At 36.7% G+C, this 18,151-nt stretch overlaps 1 protein-coding gene across 1 annotated transcript in view; it reads right to left on the bottom strand.

The window, feature by feature from the left end:
* Window positions 1–18,151, bottom strand: part of LOC146400050 (uncharacterized) — a 260,931-nt gene that overhangs the window by 12,068 nt on the left and 230,712 nt on the right. Inside the window, exons 12-14 of the mRNA XM_084977290.1 lie at window positions 14,943–15,067; window positions 12,619–12,711; window positions 10,927–11,040 (exon numbers count right to left, since the gene is read on the bottom strand). Of these exons, the coding sequence (XP_084833416.1) occupies window positions 10,958–11,040; window positions 12,619–12,711; window positions 14,943–15,067 (301 nt within the window). The 3' untranslated portion in view covers window positions 10,927–10,957. The remainder of the gene's footprint in view (window positions 1–10,926; window positions 11,041–12,618; window positions 12,712–14,942; window positions 15,068–18,151) is intronic.

The raw sequence follows: 18,151 nt of genomic DNA, 5'->3' as shown, positions 1-18,151 counted from the left end.
GCTATGGCGTAGGTCAGCAACTGTAGCTCTGATTCAACCCCTAGCCTGGGAATTTCCCTATGCCGCTGGTGTGGCCCTAAAAAGCGAAAAAAAAAAAATTATGTATGTTTTCAATGACTATATTAGTTCTCTTTATTCTTAATGCCTGCATATTTTGTTGCCCGTACATTTTGTATATAGCATCATTACGAAATCATCTTAATACTGATCAACATTATATACTGATAATATTTAACAATATAATATTATTTTGGTAAACAATTCAATGGCTTCTTTCTGCTATTGTTTATAATGTTTCAGTAGGCATATTTATACCCTTCTTTGAATAGTTCCCTAAGATAAATTCCTAGTAGAATTGTTATACCAAAGGGAATGTGAATGCATTTTAATTCAGCAGTTATTATTTTTCTCATTAAAAATATATTGGAAAAAAATTTGTACTATGTACAAATTTTGATTAGCACAAATCATGATTAGTCATAATTTTGGTTATTATTTTGTTGAACTTTTATGAAGTGATTTTTCTATGAACATTTTTTTTTTTTTTTGTCTTATTAGAACCACACCCACGGCATACAGAGATCCCCAGGCTAGGGGTCGAATCAGAGCTGTAGCTACTGGCCTACACCACAGCCACAGCCATATCCATGCCAAATCTGAGCCGTGTCTGTGACCTACACCAGAGCTTACTGCAACGCTGGATCCTTAACCCACTGAACAAAGTCAGGGATCAAACCTACGTCCTCATGGATACTAGTCAGACTTGTTTCTGCTGAGCCACAACAGGAACTCTTGAACATATCTTTTAACATGGGTGAAATTAAATACTTTGCCAGGATATATTCTGAAAGTAACAGTATATTTCCCCTCCACAGACAGGTTTGGAGCATGGAGTAAGTGTTAAAACTCAAGCTATAGATTCTCCATTGTGGGCTGTTCACAGGGTAATTAGCAAAGGGACACACACTGAGCAGGCCTTTGTTCTGGACACTGGCAGGGGTGGCCATGAAGAGTGGTGAGTTGCTGTCCCTGTGAGCCCATATGAATTAGGCTTTCCCTCTTTTTCACATGGTGTGAGTGAGCAACCTGAGACAATTTTAATAGTCTAAAGGTATTGAATCCATCTAACTACCTTATAATTCTGATTGGTACCAACCTAAAGAATTGTTTACTAAACTGCAAAAGAGTCAAAAATAGTATTTTTAAAACAATCTTTGATCAGACACTATGTTCTGTATCTTAAATGCATTTTCATGAGTCCCAAGAAGAAAAAGTTAGCACTCTAACGTAGGTTCTGACATGACTGTGTCAAGATGGGGCAATTGAAGTATAAGGTGGTTAAATAACATGCCCAGGTTCAAAAAGCTAGTAAAGAGAGGACTGAAACAAGGTTTGAAACATTTCCACTAATTATGCCATTACTGTACTTAGATCATCCTGTTTTATTTGCAGTAAATTACTGAGCATCATTAATTCATCTGAATACAAGAATCACTGAAGCTCATTGTTTTTACCACAGGAGTGAAGATGGATACATTCTTGCACTTCACATGATGTGTGTCCATCTCACACTTGTCTAACCTAAAAACAGGTTTGGGGTAAATTCTCCTTCTTATCCTTTCTCCTACCCAATGGAGGATGGATCAGTTGCTATAACTTGGTATTCTTCCCCTTCCCCAATTCCCTCCCTGGTTTCTCAAATAAAGTAACACTACTTATCCTACTCTTATTTATTCATTTTTGTGTGTGCATGTGTATGTTGTATGTCACTAATTTTGTCACAGAAAAGCCTTTTCCCCTAAGAACCAAAAGCATATCTCAATGGTATTAATGATTTTTCTTTAAGATGATGGGGGGATTTGAGGAATTACTCAATAAGATTTTACTTTCATTTTATATAAGATGCCTATATAGGAACCATCTTCCATCATCTAAATCTTAATAATATTTTATAGAACCTGTATATCCTCTCTGCGACATATGGGTTAGTTTTGCCTCTTTAAATTCATTGAGAGAAAGGAAATCACAGAAATATATTACAGGACTGCCCCAAGGTTATTTAGAAAACCAGCAGCAATATTGCAGTGTTGTTCAAATTGATAGGGATGGAGTAGACACAGGCAGTTTTAAACGTCCCAATAAAGGACCACAGATAATAAGGGAAATTTAGGGGACATTGGGAGATCGCTGTAAGTTAATAAATTATTCAAAAAAGCCATCAGCACAAGGCAGGCTTGCTGGACTAGAGGAGGCATGAGAATTGCCTCCGGTTGTTGGGTGGGGGATGGGATGAGGCCTGCATTCCTATTCAGACCAAGGGAAAGAGTTGAGGAAAACCCTTCTGTGGATTTGAATACACACCTTACCAGATACAAAGGAGGACCTAGTACTCTCAGAAAGGAGGAGGCAGGCTTTTCCAAGCCCCACTCACCGGATCCTTGGGGCAGAGCTTCCTTGTGTGCTCACTTGCATGTCTCACAAAGCGTCCTATCCTAATAAATCTATTTCTTTCCTATCACTTTGTCTCTTGCTGAATTCCTTCTGCGTGGAGACATGAAGAATCTGAAACTCAGTGACTCCAGACACAGGGTGAGTGATTCTAATTTAAAACCGTGGGTTCAAGTCCCAATCTGTGTTCTGGCTAGGCTTAGGCCATTAGTGCTGTCAGTTTCAAAATCAGCTAAAATTAAAACAAAAGAGTACTTAAAAAAAAAAAAAAAGCCTTAGAAGCTTTCAATGAACCAGAAGAACAGATTAAAACTACTTAATATATGCTAAACAACTAATAAGGTTGTTTTATTTTCAACCAAAGGCAGATATTCTAAAAGGATGTTGAGTTTTCAGTCATAAAATACCCTCAGATAACTAAGATTCACACTAGGGATTAAATCTATCTAGTCCTGCTCAAGGTTAAGAAGCAAGTACAAAAAAAGAAAGTTTAATAGAAAAAGACTTCTAGAAATCTACTTAGTAAGTCATTTTGATCTTTTTATCTTGATTGCTATTTATCTCCTGATAGTTCACTTCTCTGCTTCAATGTAAGGCTGAAAAAAAAAAAAAGGAGGTGAGCCTTTACTTTGCGCATGTCTGTTTGTTGTAATGACGATTCTGTGTCTGTAATATTCATTCCAAAGTGTATTGTGTATACACTTTGTTTAAATGGTTAGTTCCAGAAATATTTAAGAAGCTTTCTCTACCTAAAACAAACATTTTGTAGAACCATTAAAGAGTTAGAGAAATGATGAGTGGTGTGTTTTGTGTTAAGATTAACTACAGCTCAAAGGGTGAAATCTTTGCTATTGTTGTAAAAATAGTCTCAATTCCTCTTCATTAAAGCAAATAATTTGGCTGCCTGAAAGTCTAAGATATCCATATCACCTAAACAGAAATCCAAGGGCTGAGCTATGTGTGGCATTTGTTATTTGAATTCTTATACCTTTTGGCATGTTCAGAGTGCTAACTGTCAGGTAAATTGTGAAATGCAATCAGATGCAAAGCTTTAAGTAAAAATCAGGTCCTAAGTTGAAATATTTATAAGCTGATATAATACTAGCAAATTTTTACTGAATTTTTTATGTCACTTATTTAGTGTAGAAGAGAAATCAATCTCATCCTGAATAACTAACACAAGTAACTGTTAACCGATGCCTCTAAAACCTGATTCCTTAATGTGATATCTTAATATTTGAAAAGTTTTTGAGTAGGGACAAAAAAAAAAAAAAAACTGCATATAACATACATTAAGATACTTGAGAGATTAAGAACCAAATTAATCAAAATAATGACTTTTAATAAAGATCTCCCTTTGAATATGTACATATATATGTGTACGTATATGTGTGGAGATATATATATTTATATTTATATTTATATATATATTTTGTACAGTTGATAAAATTGTCCTAAGCACTAATTCACTTTCTTTTTGTTCTTTTTTAAAAGTTTTATTGAAGTGTAGTTGATTCACAATGTTGTGATAATTTCTGCTGTATAACAAAGTGATTCAGTTATGCATATACTAATTAAATTTAGAGTAACTTGCCCTAAAACTCAAACTTTCTCAACACTCATTTCATGGCAGTGTTCACTATGAAGTTCTGGAAACATAAAAAAGAATGTATTAAAAGTCAATTTTATGAAATGGATTTTCCAAGAAACTGGCCATTCCATAATTTTAGAGATATCCAGAATTATATATGTTTTTGTATGTGCATATGTATAGAGAGAATTCAGTTGTACATTAAGTTTACATATGAACACTTCTGGAGCTTATGATTCAATGTGGCAACTTTAGGGTCCATTTAATTTAAAGAAAATGCCAGCTTTAATAAAGTCCTTATTAAATCGACAAAGAGCAAATGCTGGAAAGGGTGTGGAGTAAAGGGAACCCTCCTTCACTGTTGGTGGGAATGTAAACTGGTACAATCACTATGGAAAATACTATGGAGGTTCCTGAGAAAACTGAAGACAGAACTACCATATGACCCAGCAATCCCACTCCTGGGCATATACTCAGAGAAAACCTTCATTCAAAAAGATACATGCACCCCTATATTCATAAAGCCCAGGACATGGAAACAAACTAAATGTCCATTGACAGATCAATAGATTAAAAGATGTGGTACCTATACACAATGGAATATTACTCAGCTACAAAAAGAACAAAATAATGCCATTTGCAGCAACATGGATGGAACTAGAGACTCTCATACTAAGTGAAATAAGTCAGAATGAGAAAGACAAATGCTGAGTGATTATCACTTATATGTAGAATCTAAAATATGGTACAGATGAACCTATCTACAGAACAGAAATAGACTGATGGCCAAGGAGAGCAGAATTGTGGTTGCCAAGGGGGAGAGGGAAGGAGTGGGATGGACTGGAAGTTTGGAGTTAGTAGATGTAAACTATTACATTTAGAATAGATAAGCAATGAGGTCCTGCTGTACAGCACAGGGAACAATATCAATCGCTTTGATAGAACATGATAGAGGATAATATGAGAAAAAGAATGTATATATATGTGTGTGTGTAACTAGGCTACTTTGCTGTACAGCAGAAGTTGACAGAACTTTGTACACCAAGTATAATAAAAAAGCCCTTATTAGGAGTTTCCTTTGTGACTCAGCATTTGACGAATCTAACTAGTAATGATGAGGTTGTGTTTTCGATCCCTGGTAAGGATCTGGCATTGCTGTGAGTTGTGGTGTAGGTCACAGACATGGCTTGGATCTCACGTTGTGGCTGTGGCATAGGCGGGCAGCTGTAGCTCCAATTCCACCCCTAGCCTGGGAACTTCCATATGCCATGGGTGTGGCCCTAAAAAAAAAAAAGTCCTTATTATACAGTGAGGATATGGCATTGATATTAAAAATAAAATTATAAATATGTAATTTTGATCATGTCACATACAAGTTGAAAATCAGTGTTAAGCTTCATAAACATCAGGTAAAAGTAAATTTTGATTTATATTATTATTATTTACCAAAGCAACAACTTTCAACATAATATTTTCCAAAGGAAATAAAGACAAATATACGATTACTATGAAAAATGAATAGTAGGTAGTATAAAAATAATTTCTATTACTTGATAAAAATCCCTAAACCCAGTAGCTGTAAGTTAAAATTAGATAAAGCAAAAAAAAAAAAAAGCTGGGAATAATAGCATAATTTCTAACCACAGCATAAAATTACCAATTCCCATATGGCTGCAAAATTTCACACCATCACATGCTCCATGTATATATTTCTAAATGAATATAATGAATTGGTTATTTATTTCTACACTTTTGAGCCTATTAAGGTAGAAATACATGGGAAATTCTTAAAGCCCTCCCAAATTTTCAACCAGCAAATAAATATGAATAGAAATTACTCAGTTATCTTAATATCAAGCTCAAATTAATATAAATGATCTATTAGATCTATTTTTTTTAGGAAATTATACCTTGAAAATTTATATCATCCTGATAAGAAAAGTCAATTTAATTTTATCATGTTTAATAATACATTCAATTATTTTTAGACATCTGTTACTTGGAAATGTATATTAGACCAAAAACTTCAGATGGAAGCAGGGAGGTACATAGATCTAAGGAATCTCCTTCTGAGGAGGGAGCATTTGAAAGTGAATACGAAAATTAATAGGAAATAATATTTCAAATAGGATAAGGGAATAAATTATTTTAGGTGAAATGAAAGCAATGGGAGAGGGATTGAAATTTAGAAAGCTTATAGAACTTTCTGGTTCATGACCTTTAGTGTCAGTAATTTTTTCCTATCAGTCAGAAGAGTCAGAAGATATGGGATTCAATCAGTTCTTCCACTAAGTTACTGTGCTACCTTTATCAATCAACTTCTCTTTCTCTTTCACTGCCTTCATTTGTGTAAACGATGTTTTGGAGTAAATAATCTCTCAAGTCCCTGCCACCTCTAAAAATCTCAATCTATAAATAAGACATGATATCTGCTCTTAGGGGTTTACAGCATTGGAGGAGAGAAGATAACGGTAGAGCGTGTTACAAATGTTACAAGGTTGTAATTGTAGGGGAGGAAGAATCTTTTCCCTTTATTCTTCTAGGTCCTTGACTGAGACCTGCTACTTCTCCATAATAGAGAGATTAATATGAGAAAAACAAACTGAAGTTTAATAACATACGTACCTCCTGTATACATGGGAGACACCTGAAAAAACTGAATTATTCCCTGAATGGCCCAAGCTACCACCTTAAATATCATCTCCAGCTAAAGACAAAAGAAGTTCAGGGTAGCAAGAACAAGATATAGGAGGTTATCAGGCAAAGCACAGTAAACAAGGGTATAATTGTCATGCAGATTTAAATCTAGGCCTTCTTCAAGGTTAAGTTTCTAGAGATTTAGTTATCCTCCTCTTCCTGGTACAAAGAGGTCCCTTCGTGACCTTCATACATGGAGATTTCCCTTATAAATGTAAATGTCTCATAAAAGAGCAACCTTCTCAGTTTTCAGGGCTTGTCCCATGTTTGTTCTTTCTTAAAAATAACCAGCCTAAAATAATCCTTAGGCCAAAAAAGGACATTTGGGGGTTGCAATTCTACTCCCTTTTATATTAGACCAAAAACTTCAGATGGAAGCAGGGAGGTACATAGATCTAAGGAATCTCCTTCTGAGGAGGGAGCATTTGAAAGTGAATACGAAAATTAATAGGAAATAATATTTCAAATAGGATAAGGGAATAAATTATTTTAGGTGAAATGAAAGCAATGGGAGAGGGATTGAAATTTAGAAAGCTTATAGAACTTTCTGGTTCATGACCTTTAGTGTCAGTAATTTTTTCCTATCAATCATACATCAAAAGAAATACGTGGCAGATCCATTTATGAAGGAGTTTAAGTCCAAACGAATTATATGGTATGCAACAAATGTCAGTGTATTTCCATTAAATAAAAGACAATACCTCAGAGAACTTATTGCGGTACCCCATGGTACCATGATTCAAAGTTTGGGAAGTACGGTTATAGTATGTTTTGTTATAGTGTATGTAGGAATTGACAAAAAAGTTTTCTTATAATGTGAGCTGCATGTAAAGACTGTAAAATCCTAAGAAAAGCAGTTTACATGGTCCAAACTATCTATGGACTAGCAAGTAAACAAATCAAAAAATTAGAATTTAAAAATTTCCCATAGGTATTCCTTTTGTGGCTCAGTGGTAATGAACCAGACTAGTATCCATGAGGACGCAGGTTTGATCCCTGGCCTCACTCAGTGGGTTAAGTATCCAGCGTTGCCATGAGCTGTATTGTAGGTTGCAGACACAGCTCGAATTTGGCATTGTTGTGGCTGTGGTGTAGGCCAGCAGCTGTAGCTCAGATTCAACCCCTAGCCTGGAAATTTCCATATGCTGTTAAGTGTGGCCCTAAAAAGGGCAAAAAAAAAAAAAAAAAGGTCCCATATGCTGTCTTCCCTTAGCCAAGGTTTTACTTTGCATGGTTTCAGTTACCCATGATCAACTGCTGTCTGAAAATATTAAACGGAGAATTTCAAAAACAATTAATAGATTTTAAATTATGCACCACTCTGAGAAATGTAAATGAAATCTCTCCCTGTCCCACTCCATCCCATCCTGGACATGAATCATCCTTGTCCAGCATTTCCATACTGTATATGCCTCCCACTCATTAGTATATATAGGATTCAGTATAGCCTCAGTTTTGGACATCCACTGGGGGTTCTTGCAAGGAATTCCCCTCAGGCAAGGGGGCATTACTGTATCTAATTTCATCTTCTAAAGAAAGATTAAGAGGTTCAGTTAATTATATATATCAATACTTTGAATCTTCCCTCCAATGGCCCCCAACACACTCCCCGCTGTCCTTCTCTTAATCTTTCATGCTAAATCCTTCCCTACTCCCTCTGACCTCTAGTCTGCCTTCACTATTCTCCACATTAAGAGCTGCAGAAAATGCTGGAGTTGGTTGGCAAAGCCAGGGAAGAAAGAAGGGTCTTAGCGGAATAATTATAAATAAAAATTACAATCTTATTAGTGTGGAAGTGAGAGAAATTCAGGGGTTATGTACACGTTAGATAAATCCTGTTCCAGTTACACATTTTCCCATCTCATGAACCTCCATAAAAGGGCTCCAATTTCAATTACCCTGTCTAGAGAACTTTTTCTTTTTATCGTTTAACCCCATTGCATTTTTCCATATTTAATGTGATGTCTCTGGAGGTTCTTACTTGTTCTAAAAAATGTCCTTCTTACAAATCTAATTGCAGGAGTTCTATGGCACAGTGGATTAAGGATCTGCCATTGTCCCTTCAGTGGCTTGGGTTGCTGCTGTGGTGCACGTTCTATCCCTCTCCCTGGCTGGGGGAACTTCGACATGGCGTGCGGCACAGCCAAATTAAAAAAAAAAAAATCTAATTGCAGAGGAATGTGGGAGAAGGGGAGCAGAATTTGCCGCCCCTAATTATGACTGTTCAACATAAGGATTATTTTAGACTGGTTATTTTTAAGAAATTGCAGACACAGGAGAAACTCTGAAAATTGAATAAAAGGGTGAAATTTTTCCTTTGTAGGACCCATTTACAAGAGAAATCTTCATTTGTGAGAACTTCTCCCTTTCTGTAGAAGGAAGGGAAGGAAGACCAAATCTCTAGAAATTTATCAATGAAGAAGGCCTGGACTTAAATCTGCCTGACGATTATGCCTTTTTTTTACTGTAATGTTTTTTATGGTAACCTCCCACAACTGGCCTTTCCCTGCACCCAACATCTTTCATCTTTAGCAGATAATATTTAAAGTGATGGCTTGGGCCATTCCATGAGTTACTCAGTTTTCTTGAGTCTCTCTATGTATATAGGAAGTATATACATAGTTAAACTTCTTTGCTTTTTTTTCCCCTCCTATTAATCTCTCTTTTATTGCACGTTCATCTCAGCCAAGAATCTAGAAGTGTAGAGCTAAAGTTATTTTTCCTCCCATTCAGAGGCTTCCTGAAACATAAATGCTTGAATGTTAGAGTTTAAATACCTTTTTTTATTTAATAGTGTATATTTTGAGTTCTTTTCCTTCCTAGTAAAGTCAATTTACCACAAGATTTCCTTGAGGTCACAAGTAAGGAAATGCTAAGCCCACTCAAAGTTTTCAGCTATCTAGGGATAAACGCTGGATTTGGCCTACACTAACTATTGTTTGTAAAGTGTCAGCAGATGAGAGCTCAGTTGTTAAGAAGAGCCCACCTGTTGCCCTCTTCATCACATTGGAACTAAATGAGTGGGAACAACTTCCCAGTTTAGCTCTTGCCTTTCTTGGGGAGGAGAAGGGAGAGGGAGGTAGAGAGTTCTCTTGAACAATAATGGAAAATATATTTAACTCCAGTCACCAGGACCTTGACTGTAGGACTATGCATATTATCACTACCCACACTATGAGAGAGGCAGACCTCAGTTCTAGTCTTCCATCCTGTTCATGGGACAGCGTTATGGTGGTCATTCTCTTCCTTACAAGGTCATTCCTCCTTGTAAGAGGACTACAAGCCTGTTAGTTGCCCAGCCAGGAGACAGAACAAAGAGACTGGATATAGCAACAGAGACATCCATAGTTTATAGGATAGGAGACCTTACACAGCTGAAGCAAAAGGTCCTGGAGCAACACCCCACCATGGTGGGCAGAGGCAGAAGGCAGAAGGCAGGCAGGCAGACAGGCAGTGAAAGCAATTGTCACCACGCAAGAGACAAGGAGGCTACAAATTATGGGAGGGACTGATATCAGGTTGTCTCATCAGCTGCAAGGGAAACCAGTGGCTTGGCAGGGGCAAGCCTGTAGACAGTTACTAAATAAACCCTATAATTCAGAAGACTGAATAGTCATCTACAATCCCGCAGGACATGTACAGAGAGCAAGAGACCAGCCATCTTGAAAGACCAGATCATACAGTCCTTATTAACTTCAACAATGATAGGAATTCAGTGTTCATTTTTATAGAGGGCCACTCCTCTGGACATACCTTAGACTCCCCCTATATTTTAAATATACTTAATTTCACTTTCAAATATTTCATGCACAACTGATACCTCCCAACTTTCTAGCTCTAAATTAGAATTTAAAAAAAAAACAAAAAACAGTCCTTAGACCCTATTCAGACTTAGTTTTCATTAATCCTACTATCATTTAAAATTTATTATTCCTTACTATATCATATCTCTACTTTCCTCCTATAACAGGTTAAATTTCAGTCAATCCTTATCACTCTTTGGCATGCACACTCAATTCTCTGGAACTTCTCCCTTCTAAGTGTTTGCCCAACCAAACTACAATCCTGGATAATTCAGCCCTTTTTCTAATCCTTGCCAATATCCACATGATTGAACAAAGCTAGGGAAAACACACACAATCAGGCTCTCAGTTTTCATTTTAAGCTCATGACAAAAATCTGGAAGCTACCTGATGCTCATGTAATATTTCTTCAGTACATTCACTCTCCTGGTCTCCTGGACCAGTGGTTGGCAATGTTTGGTTCACAGTCTCCTGGAATTCTCCATGAGCTTTGCAGGGGGTCTGTGAAATCAAAACTATTCTCATAAAAACACACGTTGTTTGTTGCACTGTGTTCTTGACATTAACTTCAAAGATACAAAAGCAATAGAGGATAAAATTATTGATGTCTTAGCATAATCAACATAGTGACACCAAACTAGAAGTCATCAACAAGCATTTTTACTTAAAAAAAGGGGTCAGTTTTGGAATTCCCATCGTGGCTCAGCAGTTAAGGAATTGGACTAGTATCCATGAGGACGAGGGTTCAATCCCTGGCCCTGCTCAGTGGGTTAAGGATCCAGTGTTGCCGTGAGTTGTGGTATAGACATGGCTTGGATCCCATACTGCTGTGGCTGTGGTGTAGGCTGGCAGCTACAGCTCCGATTCGACACCTAGCCTGGAAACCTCCATATGTCTTAGGTGTGGCCCTAAATACACACACACACATACAAAGGTCAGTTTCTTAAGTGACATTTAGGAATATCCTAGAAGGAATAGTTAAAATATTAATATTAAATCTCAGCTCTAGAGTATATTCCTTTTTAATATTCTATGTGACACATAAGGCATTTCTATTTCATTAAGATATCAGTTGTCCCTAGGAAAAGCACTTATGGTTTTTTTCATGGAATACCATTTTTATTTGAAAGAACAACTGACAGACAAATTAAAGTAAATCATAACTGTCTGGCAGACATTTTCTCACCAGTGAAAAAAAATGAGTCATTTCTAGAAAAACAAGGGACAATTTGTTGCCAGCAATAAATTTTGAGCTTTTGAATGAAAATTATGATTATGAACAACTTGTATTTGCCACCTCATGCTTCCTAATACTTAAGGGTTCCTTCTTTTCTCCCTCCCTCCCTCTTTTCCCTCCTTTCTTTCTTTCTTTGCCCCACCCACAGCATATGGAAGTTCCCGGGCTAGGGTTCAGATCAGAGCTACAGCTGCCAGCCTACACCACAGCCACACCAATGCCAGATCTGAGCCGTGTCTGCGACCTACACCACAGCTCATGGCAACGCCGGATCCTTAACACACTGAGTGGGACCAGGGATCAAACCCCTGTCCTCATGGATACAAGTTGGGTTTGTTACTGCTGAGCTACAATGGGAACTCCTTAAAGGTTTTCTTTGATGAAATGGGCATGGCACAAGTGAAAGTGCTATTTTAAAATGTTGCATAATAAAATATATCATTTGGAATATCTGCATAACTCAGGGAGCTGATATTTTCCAAATGACAAAAACATGACATTATAAAATCATGCATGAATAAAACAGCCAAAGTGGAATTCAATGTAACAGAGTACAAAATGTTGATTGATATGGTTTCAGATTTCTTAACTACAACTAGCCTTAAAAAACTAGAGTTTATTGAGCTGTGGTATAGTGACAAAGAAGCACATATTCACTATTAGTTATCTAAAAGTGTGAACTCTCCCTTTCCAACCCCATTACTGTGGGAGGCCAGATAAAAACCACTGTCGCTCTGTGACATACTGAGAGATCAGCAAATTCTTTTCCAACATTTTATCTCAGGGAATTCTTCTTCTCCTCCCAGATCTAGAGTACGTTTGCACCTTTTAAAAAACTGTACCTGGAGGTTCAGGTGTTTCTGCCCCCGTTACACAGCCATGTCCCCCTGCTTCAGGCCTTCTCGTTTCAGTCTCAACACAGGGACCACAGTGATCTTGTAAAATATACAAGTCAAATTATGTCATGCTTCTGCTCTAATCCTTCAACATTTCCCAACTTAATTATTCTAATAGCTCAAGTCTCTAGCATGACCTGGCTGTCCAGGTTTAGCATGACCTGGCTGTCACACACACATAGGATGTGGCTTCCTGTTACTTTTCCGACTGGATCTATTGGTCTCCCATTTGCTCTCACACGGCAGCCGCAGTGGCATCCTCGCTTTTTGAAGACAGAATCAATCTTTTGCTTCGAGATCTTTGCATTTGCTCTGCCCTCTACTTGGAATGCCCCTCCTCCCTATTTCCACTGAGTCAGTTCTCTCACCACTTCGGGTCTTTACTCAGATAGAGGCCTGGTGGGAACATAGAGGACCACCCCTTTGGAAAGTGTAATTCTCTCTATCCATCATTTACTAGTTTTCTTTGCAGACCTGTCTTTTTTTTCCCCCATAGCATTACTAATGTCTAGTGTACTGTATCATCTGTTTTCACTTTTGGTTATAAGTTTCACCGTTCCACAATGCAAGCCCATGAGGATAGGGATTTTTTTTCTTTTTTTTTTTTTAATTTTTGTATATGGCTATAGCCCATTACCTAGAGCAGGGCCAGGCAATGAATTAGACTCAGTAATTGGATGAACTGAATAAATGTCCATGAATGTCTATCCCATACAGGACCTGTGCCAGACTCTGGAGACTGAAGAATGAATAGGACACAGAATGTAACTAAAGAGTTCAAGTAGAATGAGGAAAGAAAGGATGTCGGGTATGAAATAGGAAGATAATTGGTTAAAAACTGGTTTGTATTATGTGACAATTTTTTATTCAAACTTGCCAGCTAACATTTGCATAATGCTTTCCTAAATGACATCCAGTTTGACATAATAGTTTTATGACAAAGAACTCCACAACTATATTCCCAAGAACACTTATGATTATCTCTGATAGATATAATGACATTAATATACAGAATATAGACATTATTTTCAATAGAATTACTTATAGACGAATAAATGACATTGGCACTTTTTCAATTAGAACTATAATGATATAAAGCAGTTCTCTGAGGAAGGAAGTGAAGTACCAAACCTTCAACATCCACAAATTGACCCAAGATAAAGAAATAAAGAGGGAGTTCCTGTCGTGGCTCAGTGGTTAACGAATCCGACTAGGAACCATGAGGGTGCAGGTTTGGTCCCTGCCCTTGCTCAGTGGGTTAACCATCTGGCGTTGCCGTGAGCTGTGGTGTAGGTTGCAGACGCAGCTCGGATCCTGCGTTGCTGTGGCTCTGGCGTAGGCCGGTGGTTACAGCTCTGATTCAACCCCTAGCCTGGGAACCTCCATATGGCCCGAGCGGCCCAAGAAATAGAAAGAAATAAAGAAATGTTCCTATTTGGAAACATAACTTGGTTGACACATTTCATCCTTCTAACACATTACTCAAAAGTATATGTGAACTATATATGTAAAGCATAAATGACTTGGCTTAAGAATTTAAAATGCTATCTTTTTTTTTTTTTTTTTTTTTTTTTTAATGCAATATGCTAAAAAACCACACTCCCTGTAATGGCATTGCATCTACTAAAGTGAGGCTGCCTTATAATAAGGATTTGAGGGAACCACATCTGGATGTGATATGGAAAACAATGTCTTGCAGTAAAGACTTCTGTATGATAATAGGAGGAAATTGGTGAACATTGAAATGCATGTGGAACAATCCAGGCAAAGAGATGGTAGAGAAAGTGTCAGACGAACAAAATAAATTGGATGATTTTCATTCTTGGCTAAAACAAAATTTAAGAAATTTTTTAGATTTTCCATTTATTTTCATTTACAGAATATAATTCAAGATGTAAAAATCTTTATAACTTTTCTATATTTCCAAGGAAAATATGTTTTTAACTCTTGTTTTAGTTCAATATTTTAATTGGACTATTTATCAGTTTTCATATTGGATTCTTTTAAATTATATATGTGTATGAGTTAAGTATTAAGTTGGTTCTTTGCTCTAGACTTTGGGAAAAAAATATCTTGAATCTCAAATTTAAATGTGCTTTTTGTTTACATTTCTAATCTAGAGGATTAAATTCTTCTATTATCTTTATCTTTTACTTCTAATTACAAATATATCTCTTTGTGTCAAAGCTATTGCAGAAAACAACCAGAATGTATTCAGTATTCAACGAAATAGCTTAAATTTTCAGAGAAGGAGGAGAAATAAGAATTACCTGGCATTTCTTCCCATGCTTTCTCATCAAACTCATTCAGGTCTGGAGGTTGCTGTATTATGAATTGAGTGATTTTGTTAGATTTTTCTAATGAGAATATACATTTGATAATCTTGACTCCAATACTGTAGTAAATACAAAAAACATGAATTTATATTCAACTAAATAAAGTACTGCTCAATTCTAACATTTTTGCACCCTTATAATGGCAGCTCCCAGCTGGACTATCTATTCCCATTTCTCTCACAACCGTCTATCCCTTGTTTCCCTTTGTTGTTGTTTGTTTGCTTTGTTTGTTTGTTTTCACCGAAGCTGAAAGTGAAATTTTATTAGAAGGATACTGGAGTGTCTTACAAAATACAGGACTGCTTGGTCTGGTGGCAGGAATGAGAAAGCTACCAGTAACTCAGGAGTACTTGCTTTTCATGTCTTACCTCTGCTTCTCTCTGGGTGTCATTTTTTAAATCCATCTTCCCAGCCTGGCTTTCTCAGCCCCTACATTTAGATAACAGAGAATGGCTGACACATATTCCCTGAATTTACACCCTTCAGTTCAAATGGTGCCTGTCTGGACTGATTAAGTCCAAATTCCTAATTCCTGGGAGAGAACATCTGGAGCAGTTTGGATCAGGGGTTTATTTATGGTCCAGTCAATTGTGGCCAACGGAGAGGATGTAAAAGTAACAACATGCCTGTCAAGGGCAAAACACTTGGTGGAGGGTGTGGGCAAGAGAAGAGCAGTTCTCAGAATATACAGTAACTGTTACTCAGCTAACTTCCTATGTAACCATCAAGGCCTAGTTTTTGTGTCATCTTTTCCAATTAAATCCTTCTCCACCCCCTCACTACCTGGACATCTGATGATACATTCATAGTATTTAGTGCTACAAATGCAGCTCTCTCTCACCCACTGCACACTTTGTTTTTCAACTTCATATCTTTAATCTTGTTTGTATTAAATTGTTCCACGGTAAGCACCTTGGCATTGTTTGCTGGGTAAGGATATCAGTATACGGAGAAACAAAGATTCATGCTTAACCATGGTTATTTGCGTGTTTTCCCAGCACTCCATAGCAGTCTCGCAATACAAGAAACTTAAATGATTTGGAAATAAACAGAGTGTAAGATTTGTAAAGACACTGGATTCTATCCTCTCTTTTACAGTGTTTTGTTTGTTTTTGTTTTTGTTTTTGTTTTTGGCCATCCCTGCAGCATGTGTAAGTTCCTAGGCCAGGGATCTAACCAGAGCCACAGTAGTGACAATGTTGGGTCCTTAATTGCTAAGCCACTAGTGAACTCTCAAAACAGTTTTATTGAGCTACAATTTGTATGTGATACAATTGGCCCTTTTAAAGTGTATAATTCAGTGATTTTTAGCAAATTCAGAGTTGTATTACTATGTCCATAGTTTTATAACATTCTCATCATCTCCCAAAGAAACACTGTTCTCATTAGCAGTCATTTTCCCTTCATTCTTTTGGCCCTAAACAACCACCAATGTACTTTCAGTCTCTATGAATTCACCTACTTTGGAACTTTCATATAAGTGGAATTATACAGTAAGTGATCTTTTGTGACTGGCTGCTTTTATGCGGCACTATGTTTCCAAGGCTTATCCATGTCTGTAGCATAAAATTCATTCCTTTTTATGGCCTAATAGGTTTCTATTATGGATAGACCACATTTTATTTATCCATTCATCAGTTGATGGACACTTGGGCTATCTTTACATTTGACTGTTATGAGTGATGGTGCTTTCACTATTCATATGGTTTTATTTTTCTTGGAAATCTAGAGGTAGAATTGCTGGATTAAATGGTAATTCTATGTTTAATTTTTTTGAAGACTGTTTGCCAAAGAGCTATACCATTTTATGAAAGGGTCTGAGGAGATTATTTGTCCAAGGAAGAAATACAAATTGCCAATAAGCACATGAAAATTACTTAACATTATTATTCATTAGAGAAGTGCAAATTAAAACTACAACAAAATATCCCTTCACATGAAAAAGAATGGTCATAATCAAAAAGAAAAATGGTAATAAACGTTAGCAAGGAGATGGAGCAATTAGAAGCCTCCTTTTGTTTTTGTAAACATTCACTCTAGCATTGTACTTGACATTGTACTTTACATACATGCTACCATGATGATATTTATGAGACTGACGCGCTGCCTACTGCGCTAAGGAGGCAACTCCAATGATGATATTTATGAACTGACTCAGTGATCAGCTCTCTCCAGGGCTTTAAACCATTTTACTGTCTGAATCTTTTTTATTATGATTTTTAAACTTTTGACATTACTTTTAAAGAGACTAATGCCCATTAATGGTATAGAGTAATGAAATGGTAAATAAATATAAACATTACAGTATCATAATTAAAAAATGACATTGTTTTTGAAGAAACAATACCTGTATTTGATTTAAAAAAAGAAAAGAAGAACATACACATTTCTGACTACCTGTCCCTCAATTGCCCTCCTGGAAAAACTGTGTTCCAATTTCTTGCTTTGCAAAAAATTCCAGTCTCACAAGACTCTAAGTATATGTTAATCCCTTTTAAAAGGTTTACAATGGTAGCATACTATTCAGTCTATACTGAAGCATGCTTTTTAATTTTTATACACACACAAATATTAATTTTCACATACGGAGAAGACAAGATTTGTTATACTTAAGAATTGTAAAGTAAAGCAAATAAGACAGAGAATTTGGCCTCAAAAATATATATATGACAGGGGAAAAGATGCAGGCATTTTAGAAATCAAGAAAATATTTATGATAAATATGTTTTGTTTTTTTATTAATAACATTATGAAAATATTCTTTATCATTTATACTGTATTCATTATAATGTCTGTAAGATATTCTCATTTAAAGGTGTGCCATAGGAGTTCCCACTGTGGCACAGCTAAGTGAATCTGACTAGGAACCATGAGGTTGCAGGTTCGATCCCTGGCCTCACTCAGTGGGTTAAGGATCCGGTGTTGCCTTGAGCTGTGGTGTGTAGGTCACAGACACAGCTCAGATCCTGCGTTGCTGTGGCTGTGGCTGTGGCCAGCAGCTATAGCTCCGATTCAACCCCTAGCCTGGGAACCTCCATATGCCGCCAAGTGCAGCCCTAAAAAGCAAAATAAAAAAAGGAGAGAAAAGAAAAGGGCATGCCATTAAATAGTTCACTTAAATTTCAATACCATTCCACCATCTG

Source organism: Sus scrofa, chromosome 9, assembly GCF_054392235.1.
Source record: "Sus scrofa isolate SSC_HxYL_T2T_F1_AM1 chromosome 9, Sscrofa_HxYL_maternal_Yorkshire_Landrace_v2.0, whole genome shotgun sequence".
In the NCBI taxonomy this organism is placed as follows: Eukaryota; Metazoa; Chordata; class Mammalia; order Artiodactyla; family Suidae; genus Sus; species Sus scrofa.
Note: the sequence above shows the minus strand (reverse complement) of the source record. Positions and strands in the feature narration are given on the sequence as shown.